This window comes from Daphnia carinata, chromosome 8, assembly GCF_022539665.2.
Source record: "Daphnia carinata strain CSIRO-1 chromosome 8, CSIRO_AGI_Dcar_HiC_V3, whole genome shotgun sequence".
In the NCBI taxonomy this organism is placed as follows: Eukaryota; Metazoa; Arthropoda; class Branchiopoda; order Diplostraca; family Daphniidae; genus Daphnia; species Daphnia carinata.
Window position 1 is genome coordinate 261,943 of NC_081338.1, and position 10,891 is coordinate 272,833.

The 10,891-nt window shown below is 38.0% G+C and overlaps 1 protein-coding gene across 4 annotated transcripts; it reads left to right on the plus strand.

Moving 5' to 3' along the window:
• Window positions 1-2,919: 2,919 nt before the first annotated feature.
• LOC130688097 (cell cycle checkpoint protein RAD17-like) lies at window positions 2,920-6,110 on the plus strand. 4 transcript variants are annotated; one of them, XM_059496699.1, is made up of 11 exons: window positions 2,920-3,028; window positions 3,091-3,333; window positions 4,078-4,216; window positions 4,277-4,493; window positions 4,570-4,695; window positions 4,768-4,925; window positions 4,984-5,130; window positions 5,203-5,434; window positions 5,495-5,511; window positions 5,575-5,745; window positions 5,819-6,110. In XM_059496699.1, the coding sequence occupies exons 1-11, from the start codon at window positions 2,924-2,926 to the stop codon at window positions 6,004-6,006; spliced, it is 1,743 nt and encodes a 580-aa protein (XP_059352682.1). In that variant the 5' UTR covers window positions 2,920-2,923; the 3' UTR covers window positions 6,007-6,110. The 4 variants fall into 4 exon arrangements, with proteins under 4 accessions (XP_059352682.1, XP_057367072.1, XP_059352681.1 ...); XM_057511089.2 differs by having other exon boundaries at window positions 5,203-5,511; XM_059496698.1 differs by having other exon boundaries at window positions 4,078-4,493; window positions 5,203-5,511.
• Window positions 6,111-10,891: the final 4,781 nt, after the last annotated feature.

Below are 10,891 nucleotides of genomic sequence, written 5' to 3' on the forward strand. Positions count from 1 at the left end.
GACTACCTAATTAGTTCCTCTGGGACATTCTCACTCGGGATAGTCGAGCATCCTCGGGATGTTTTAACGACAGCCCAATCCCCAGTGTTTTTAGTGCCCCATCATCAGAGATGATGTGGGCATGGCTCGGCCCCGATCGTCTTTCATCGGGGCAACCCACAGTTTGTCGGAAAAATGTCGTCAAACCGTCGGTTCGGTTTAGCCATTTTCGACTGCGGATTGGTTTTCAGTTTGCAACTGGGCATAAACGGTTTGAGCCGCCATAAATTTTTTTTTTTTATTTAGCTGAAATTTTAAATCAACCAATCATCACTAATTGTTGTGAGCGTAGTGACGGTTAACAACTTCTTATAAATCAAATTTCCGATCAGGCTTGCGGTGATCGCGATCGAAAATTGGTCGATTTTTCCGCCATCTAGCGAAAAGTCTTTATGATTTATTGTCCTTGCAAGCCGTAAAACCGCGCTGCAAACCGCAGTTTACACCGCGGGTTCAAACAGTCAATCCACGGCTCAAACTATTTGAAAAAAAAAACGGCAAACCGAGCCGCACGGGTCGATATTTTGCCTGGGGCTACTTGACTAAAATTGGCCAATAGGAAAAAAGTGTAATGTCATCCCAGCAGACAAAATTTTAATGTCAAAGCCGGTGTGTAAGCGATAGGGCTCGGCCCCGCGACGATTTACACCGCGGTTTTGCAAGGCTTGCACCGCGGTTTTACGGTTTGCACCGCGGATTTGCGGTTTGCATAGGATCAATACATCAGTAACAGATTTTGTTGCTAGATGGTGGAAAGATCGACCAATTTTCGATCGCGATGCCTACAAGTCTGATCCGAAATTTGATTTATAACAAGTTGCTGACCGCCATTACGCTCACAACAATGAGTGATAATTACTTGATTTGGAATTTCAGCAAAATTGAAAAAAAAAAATTTAATGGCGGTTCAAACCGGTTTTGCCCGAACGATCGGGGTAAACCGCGGTTTTTCATTTAAAAATCGTCAAACCGGCGGTTCCAGGCTTGTCGCGAGGCAATATGTACTACTTAGTACATAATCGCGCCTGCAGTTTTCTTTATGGGAAAAGTGTGTTGTCACCCCTAGGGCTTTGATTTGGTTGCTTTAATGGTTAAACCGTTAAAGTTAAACCAGTTAAACAAAAATGCGTGTAGCGCATGTCTTAATTTTTTTCAAAGCGAAAAATATGAATTAGGTTTATATAATTTATATTTACAATATTATGATAATGTTCATAATACTACAATATAATAAATACACATATATACAGTATATTACAATTATATATATATATTTATACATACGTACAATTATATATATATATTTATACATACATACAATTACAATATATATATTACTATTAGATATATGTACAATAGTTATGGTAATTGAAATAAACGAATATAAGAGAAACAATTTTTTAATTATTTGTCAGCAAAATTAATTATGATATTCGCTGATTTAATATATAAATAATACAAATATAACATAAATCGAGAGCCCTTGGTAAGGGCTATCCATTCTTAGGTAATTGTAATCAATATTTTCAAATCGAAAAATCTTAAACGCAAAATGCGTTTTTGTTGTTTTTCGATCTAAGGTTCTAATGGACGCAACCGATAAAAACAAAAAAATTGATGTTGCACTTAAACTTTTTCCTTTTCTGAAAATTTAACATAAGTTTTATAGAATTAGATAGCTCTTGATAAGAGCTATCGATTGATGCAAAATTTGTCAATTTTAACTGTTTATTTTCTTCATAAATAATTATTAAAGGATTTCATGATTTTAGAAAGGGGAGGGGGTGTGTGAAAAAGACGAAACTTTGCATTGATTGTTTGATGCTTAATTTTCGTCAAAACAGGAAACCATTATAATATTTTTGTTCCTTGTGATTCGAGGAACAAGTTATTCTAAACGTTTACTTTTCTAAACGGTTAAATATAGCATCTTAAAAGATGCTATATTTAACCCCAAAAATTACATTTGAAAAAGTGGTTTTTGATAAACCATTATGGCGGCCATTTTTTTACCGCGTCAAGTTCAAATTTTAAAAAGGGTAAATAAGTGTAAAAAATTGTTATTATAGGCACATATTTACATTTTTTTTTGTGTCTAGAAAATTTCAGCATTCCGTCTTGTATTAAAAATTAACTAAGATAATTTAAATAAATTTATTTCATAGGTTCTCATTTAATTTACAATTTTAGGTGTCTTTTTCCACATTCCGCATGGAAAACCACGTTTTATCGCGACTTCCGCGTGGAAAAGCTCCAAGCAGACAATATTAAAAAAAAACAATTGACTAACGCCCTGCGCGTTTATCATTTACCCCATAAGAAAAATGCATCTGCAACTATGTACTACTTAGTACATATGTAGTGAGACCATGTTGGTCGGTTCGGTTTGGCCATTTTTGACTGCAGTTTGGTTTTCGGTTTGCAACTGGGCCAAACCGGTTTGAACCGCCATAAAAAATTTTTTTTGAAATTTTGCTAAAATTCCAAATCAAGTAATTATCACTAATTGTTGTGAGCGTAATGGCGGTCAGCAACTTGTTATAAATCAAATGTCCGATCAGACTTGTAGGCATCGCGGTCGAAAATTGGTCGATCTTTCCGCCATCTAGCGACAAACTCTGTTATTGATATATTGTCCTATGCAAACTGGAAATCCACGGGTACAAACTGTCAAACCGCGGTTCAACCGGTTTGGAAAAACTGGCAAACCGAACCGCACCGGTTTGTCCTTTTAAAAAAAAAACCGCGCGGGTCGGCCAAAATCGTGCCCGATCGTCGCGGGGCCGAGCCCTAGCCCTAGTAAGCGATTTAGCGCAAGAAAAAACAGCACTTTGGTTAGAAGGGACTTCGTAAAACCATTGACTTAAGCCAACTGTTTGGCTCAATGCAAGAGTTAAACGGTTGGCCTAGGAGACGGAGACCAAGTTGGCTTCAACCACCTATGATCTCACATTATTGGAAGAACGTAAATATACTAATCATGACTCAGGTAGAAACAAATTGGTAAACATTGTAAATTTTTTTTTGTAATACTCAGTAAATTTTGTTAAGAATGGTTGGGTGAAGCCCGATTTTGGAACAGCTGCTACAGGAAGTTTTTGTCCCGTAAGAAAAGTGCAAAATGATGATTCAGCGCAACATGATTGTAATAGAAAAAAAAGACCACAAGAATCCACGAAAAATATGAAAAACATTTGTACGCCGACAAGCTCGAGTGAACTTGTAGTCCAAAAAAAGAAAATTGCAGACGTGAAGTGTTGGTTAGAGCAAGCATTTTCCACCAACAATCATCAGGTATGCACTTCTGAGATGTCTCTTCTAAGTTGTTTATTATTATTATTTTGTTTTAATATATTTTACCTTGTGTTATATTACTCTTTGTTGTTTTACTTCATTACATTTTATTTTACATTACTTTACTTTACTTTACTCTCCTTTACTCTCCTTTACTCTACTTTACTCTCCTTTACTCTCCTTTACTCTCCTTTACTCTCCTTTACTCTCCTTTACTCTCCTTTACTCTCCTTTACTCTCCTTTACACTCCTTTACACTCCTTTACACTCCTTTACACTCCTTTACACTCCTTTACACTCCTTTACACTCCTTTACACTCCTTTACACTCCTTTACACTCCTTTACACTCCTTTACACTCCTTTACACTCCTTTACACTCCTTTACACTCCTTTACACTCCTTTACACTCCTTTACACTCCTTTACACTCCTTTACACTCCTTTACTCTCCTTTACTCTCCTTTACTCTCCTTTACTCTCCTTTACTCTCCTTTACTCTCCTTTACTCTCCTTTACTCTCCTTTACTCTCCTTTACTCTCCTTTACTCTCCTTTACTCTCCTTTACTCTCCTTTACTCTCCTTTACTCTCCTTTACTCTCCTTTACTCTCCTTTACTCTCCTTTACTCTCCTTTACTCTCCTTTACTCTACTTTACTCTACTTTACTCTACTTTACTCTACTTTACTCTACTTTACTCTACTTTACTCTATGTTATTATTACTATTTTTTTTTTTTTTTTTCAGGCACAGTTTCTCCTCCTTACTGGTCCTCCTGGATGTGGAAAATATCAAACACTAAGTACTATTTGTAAAGAATTGCACATAGACATCCTTACTTGGGAAGAACCAATCAGACATTACAATGCAACAGAATGGGATATCGGTCAATATAAACTGCTACTGTATGTCAAAGAAAAAGATGCTAAGGATACTTTTTATGCAGACAGCCCAGCCCACCGTACAGAGAGTAACCAAACAGACAGTAACTTCTATAACCATCTTGAAGAATTCTTGGAAAGAACCAGCCGTTTCTGTACTCTCAAGATGAAAGATAGAGAACTATCACTTCATCCAAAACCTTCATTGAGAAAAATTCTTCTTGTACAAGATTACCCTCCGATGATTTTCCAAAACCTGGAAAGATGGCACAACATCCTCTTGTACATAGGCATTTCAGATTTTTGCTGTGCTCCACTACAGTATGTTTTCTACAGTAATTATGTTTGATGTACACAGAAAGTTTGGTTCCAGAGGGAAAATACCAGCTGTGTTCATCTTGACCAATAATAAAGCTTTCAGCAGTATGCAGCTTAAACTATTCCCACATGACCTGCAAGAAAGACTCAACATCTCTACGATTAAGTATTTTTCATCTTGAGATTCTTCAATATTGCATTATTTACACACTGTCCATTTATTTTTCATTTGACCTAGTTTTAGTGGACTTGCAAATACTTTTGTGCTAAAAGCTCTTCAAAAAATTGCTGTTAACTCCCAGAAAGCTACCCCAATTGAAGTGATTCAAGCTATAGCTGGTTCCTGCAATGGTGATCTGCGCAGTGCACTAAATACGATGAACTGGATGAACATGAGTAAATATGTTTCAAGTTCAATAGCTTAGAACTTATGTTTTTGTATTTCTTGATGTAGGAAGCAATAATAATGAAAAGCAATATGTCTACCCGAAGAAGAGGAAACTGTCATCAAAGCACGAGAGGAATGCTTTAGAAACGGCCTATGTAAGAGATGGATCAATGGATTTCATGCATGCCATAGGGAAAATTCTGCATTCAAAGAGTATTTTATTTTATTTTGATTGTTATTCTAAGAAATTTATTTAGTGTTATTTTCGTTCTAATTTTATGTTAGGATTGAATGAAGCTCAATGTAACTCACCTGGTTTACCACCACATCTGTTGGACGAGTTTAGAATGCCACTGAAAGAAAATGTTAATGAATTAACTAGAAATATTGGTGACACATCGCATAAGGTTCTATTGTATTTGCACCACAATTATCCGGTGTATTTTAACAAAATTGAAGATGTATCAAAGGCAATAGGGTATCTTAGCTCTATTGACTCACTTAGCAACCAGATAACGTACAAAGAAATTTACGAGGAATATTCGCTTTTAACTGCTATACGAGGCCTCATGTTTAGCAATACCAGCGTCAATGGTAACCAAGGGCAGATGAATCTGTAGCCTACAGTTCACCAAGTATGCAATTTCGTAATTTAAGGAAGTACGTGGCGCCCCTTGAGAAAGCCAGACCATTTCGCAATTACCCTGAAGCAGCAAGATTTGCGTTCACAGATGCAAGAAATTAATGGCAAACAATGTGGACCTTCTTTTTTTTCCGAGACGTGGCCATTTATGCGTCTGATTCGCGATAGATTGAAAACTACTTCTGGTTTGTAGAATTTAATGTGCCTTGTAACGCTCGTAACGATTATGTTCGCTCACTTGTATGTATTTATGTAAAGCATTGAATCAGGTACTGGAACTGGATTACGGCTATAAATTAGAAGATCCCAAGTTGCGAACCATTCAAACCACAACCCACGCGCCCAAACTAATGGAATTGGAAGCTCAAAAATTTCCCGTGACCGAGAATGCCACAGATAACTCAGAGATAGATACGGACATCCTAATTGAAGAATACGAGGATTAGGAAATCCATGAATGATCTATTTTTTATAGAAACGTTGTTCCTGTTACCAAATCAGGCATACTTTTGCAAGTGGAACTAATAAATGGAAAGGAATATATTATTAATATCTCCTCAACTTAATTTTATACGTTCTTGGTTGTTGGCCCCCTTATTCATCCCTCTCGTTTTTCATTTTTCGTGTATTTTCCATGACAGTTCTGGTGAAAGGAGGAAAAGAGGAAATGACTTAAATTACATTGACGCCGTAACTTCGGGCAACGACGCCGACAATTTGGGCTATCACATTCTTAAACGGCAATATATTTTATAACTTTGTTTTGAAAAAAAAGTTAAAATGGTTAAGTAATAGGGATCTGATATGCAAGTAGAATTTTCATGAACATAGTTCAGTTTCTCAAAACTTTATTTACCTCTCTTATTCCTTTTTATCATGTCGATACAGTAGAAGAGAAGGCACGTTAAAAGAAAGATAGAAAACGTAACCGTAAAAGTGTTTCACTCACGGCTGTATACAAACATGTCTTTTACTATTGTTTTATAATCGTATTCTCTGTTTTCATCATATCTTATTTCCCTAAGGGATAATACAATTTTCATGCGGAAAAAATGGTTAATAATAAAATTTCTGGGTCGAAATCGGGTAGAAGCAGGCTATACGGGGCAGAAAGCAGTGTAATCAGTGTGCGTAAATAGTAGAAGCGGTCTGCTACGATCTACAACGGAGGACAACCCGAGCTACGACTTCAGCGTCAACTACGCCACACGAGACACCATTCTTGAGTTGCTGTAGAACGGGCTCCAAAAACGTCCATTAAAAAAAAGAGAATAGAGAAATTCCTGCCATAAACATCTTCCAACAACTTGGACCTTTATTATGCCGATGCCTTTTTATGGTCTTTAACGGAAGACCCGTATCAACCATGGCATCCCTGCGCCGGAGGCTCCTTAAACAACATAACAAACAAACAAAACCCGAACTACGAAATCTTTGCAATGAAGAAAATAAAAACTTCCGATATCGACGAAAAAACTCCCCGATTTACGTAGAGTCGAATTTTAGTGTACTTAGACCAGAATAAATCCGGTCAATTGGGGAATCTGGAGTGACGTAACTTCACCAGAGGTGTCAAGGTGGGCCTTACTTGTCTTTAAAGTGGAATGCAAATACTCTTCTTCCTAATATACTTTATTACATCTCGGACTAAATTGTAAAAAATAGGAAAAATCGACATCCTTCTATTGACTGTCGAAAACCCAGAGAGGAAGACGAGATTAACAAGGTTATGTATGAATAAACGAAACATTGTTTTCACATTTTTGTCCGCCATACCAGCGCTGATTCGGCTGGCCAAAGAAATTCGTTATTGGTCCCCATATTCTGTGTTTAAAAAAAAAACGACGCTTAGTCCACGACATTACCTCAGCGTCTTTGGCCAACTGTTGGGTGTCGACACTTTCATAAAAAATGCTATTTCTCGTGTGCTTTATCAATTTCCTCTTCATCTCTACGGAAACCTTAGAAATTCTGGTGAAAAAATATTCCTATGTGGGCCAGAGTGAAGTGCGGATCCCGACTGCGGACTTTTATCTGCGGACTGCCCCAAAGTGTTTCCGAGATTTTTCGCGGACTTCGCGGTAAAATGCGGACCGTTTCGTACAGGTACCATTTAAAAGTGCGGACCACGAAGTACGATCAGCTCCTTGCCATTGCTGTATGAGAGAAGCGCCGGCATACTGTAATGGCCTGAAACAATGCTCGGCGTAACTCGACCCGCCTACTGGAAGGACTTTAATCGAAATGATAAGTTGTACGCTCATTGTTTTACTTCAACCTTATATCGATCTTTTTTATTACCCGGTTTTTCAAAGCCTATAAGCAAAACAAAACCACGGCTATCCGCTCGGGTGCCAACCCTTCATACCCTTGTAACAAGCCCAAAGGCTAACCAAAAGGAGCCACACCTCTTACATCCCTCAAGCGTTTCACAAGTGAAAGTGAACGTATCTCCTCCCACCTTACCTTCAACATTTGTGTTCTGTAGTAGTATAAATACTGCATATTTTGTAGCTTGTAATTTGAAGTTGTTTCAGCAACTCACTGCAAATATACGGGATTTGGGAACTTTACAATTGGAGGTCCCAACGAGACTAACACTTGTTGTCCAGTACAAAGTTTCTTACCCGTAACTTATTTCAGTGATTGTGCTCTACATTTCCCCGACGAGTCTCCAACAGCTCTACCAGACCAAGGAACACCATCAAAAGGTAAGCGAATGCCGTTTGATCATATCGTACCAGAGACTACTCGTAAAGAAAATACTTTGTACCCAAACGTTGTCGACGAATTATCCCCACCTTTGTACCCCGTACTCCCTAAATCAGACACAACCAGCCCAAATCCCAACCGTCTCCGAGAAAATTTTTTGGACCACTGGAAAACTCTTGTGGACTTAGAATTTGAACAAGAGTCAGAACAAAACAAAACCTATCAGACCATTACGACAAAAGCACATGTATAACAAATAGAATCTAAGAAACAAGAAGTTAGCAAAGAGACACACAACGCATTGCAATTATATTCATACTCATTGTTAGAACAAACGTTGCAAGCACCAAGTGGTATAACAGCAGAAACTATTACAAACACCACAAAGACATTTAAAAATCACGTAGAATCCCTCGGTGGCAACACTGAAAACCTTGACAGTATATTGCAACAGATTAGCATTGGTCATAGTAAAGAAAAAGAATTCCTATTCGGTACAATCAGAGTCCTCCAAAAGAAATAATACTTGCGCAGATAGCTGAGAAGAAATATTCATCTGACTTAAACTACGAGTTACAAAGCATACGAAAACAGCTAGATAGCAACAAGAAAAAGGCAAAAAGTTCCAAATACACCCTAAGTAGTTCCCTTGAGCAACTCCAAGAAAGTAACGAAGCACTCAAAAACGCCCTTGAAAAGTCTGCCAATCGAATCAGCGAATTAGAAACCAGCCTTGAAACTGCCACAGCAACAGAGAACCAATTGCAAAACCTTTTACGAAAAAAGGACGAAAACAATATAGCTGTTGAAAGAGAAGGGCAAGAAATAATTAGCAAACTTGAAGGTGAAAGAAAACAACTGGTTACGAGGTTACAAGACACCGAACAACGGATAAAAGCAGCTTTAGAAGCAACCAAACAACTCCAGACAGAAACAAAAGAAACAAAAGAGATCCTTGAAAAAACCTTAGCAGAAAAAGCAGGTTTACGAAGAAGTCTGATAGATAGTACTGTAAAGAATAAAAATCTCGAAACGGAATTACAAAAGAACAACATACAGGCAGGAAACCGAGAAGAAAAAATTTGGTATCTGGAGAATAGAATAAAAGAATATAGAAAGCAACAGGTAACATTCGCTGAAACCGAAGACTTAGACGCCTCCAACGAACCAAGAGAAATAACGAAACTAGTGAGTGAGATAAACGACCTAACCTCAATAACAGAAGGAGACAAATCCCTTCACTTCGAGCTAGAATCAGAACAAGTCGAAAAGTTACAACAACTTAACGACGACCTAAAAAACCAAATCGAGACCCAAAACGATAACCTCCTTCAACTAAAACAAAAGTATCAGACTCTCAAAGAAAAAGTCAAAATGGGACTTTCACACAAAGAAACTTCGATAATTGACCGCGACACAACGGATAGCGATAGCATCGATACATCCACAACCCAACCGATTGTGAAAGCATTAGGAGAATTATTTTCGAGAGAAGACAAAAAGTCAATTCCAATTTTCAAAGGGAAAAGTACTGATAAATTAATAACAGAATGGCTAAAGGACGCAGAACATGTAGCACGCAACAACGACTGGGACGACAACCAAAAAATAAGATTCTTCTCCGACAGATTAAAAAGTGATGCCCTAGAATGGCATGGAAACTACGTAGAGGAGCAAGGTGATGAGTTAAGTTATGATGAGTGGAAAACCGCCCTCATTGCAAGATTCCAGGATGCATACGACTTAGCAGCACAAAGAAAAACGTTATCCACACTAAAACAAAAACCCGAAGAAAAATGCAAAGCGTTTATCTCAAGAATCAACAGTCTCTACGAGTCCATTGAAGGCAAGGAAGAAAAATCAGACCGAAACCAAACCATCGTCGAAGGTCGACTCATCAACACAGTCAAGAGGATGAGAGATCATACCAAAATCAAAATTTTGATGCAAGGCATACTACCAAAATTCCGAGCTGAACTCGAAACGAAGACCCTGAAGATTTTGACCAGCTATGTAAACAAGTAATCATATCCGAAGGCATCCTATATAGCAAGGAGACTGCAGAAGACAAAGAAATAAACGCGGTAATCGCAGGGATAACGCATCACGAGAAACAACAAGACAACGAACTTTCACAACAAAAGACAGAAATTAAATGCTTCAAACAAAAAATTAGGGAACTGGAAAATACTAATAAGAGTCGTGAATTGTCACAGGATACCGATATAACCATAACAGCAGCAGATCGATACGAACCAAGATCCCCACGATCGAGTGATCGATACTCCAGATCACAAAATCCACGAGTTCGATTCAACGAGAGACCGAATAGCAGAGGTCCCAGTAGTGACCGAAACTTCAATCGTAGCAGAGAGAGCAGCCCATATCGCAACAACTATACTTCACCACGAAGAAAAGGTACCTCTCCAGGGTATAGGTAATCCAATTACCCTTCCTATCAACAAACGAAGAGACCCCCAAACAGCAACGGACAGATACATTACAATCAACCAAAGTTTCAACCACACAACAATCAACAAGTGTATCATCAAAACCCGGGTTATCCTCAACAATACCCACAGCAACGACAAAACCAACCAAACACCCCGACACCTTTGG

Excerpts from the sequence above, each read along its gene's own strand:
- LOC130688097 (XM_059496698.1), top strand. The coding sequence starts at position 2,924 with ATGCAAGAGTTAAACGGTTGGCCTAGGAGACGGAGACCAAGTTGGCTT. Across the intron at positions 4,696-4,767 it reads CTCAACATCTCTACGATTAA|TTTTAGTGGACTTGCAAATA; the intron begins GTATTTTTCATC and ends CATTTGACCTAG. Across the intron at positions 5,512-5,574 it reads TAGCAATACCAGCGTCAATG|GAAGTACGTGGCGCCCCTTG; the intron begins GTAACCAAGGGC and ends TCGTAATTTAAG.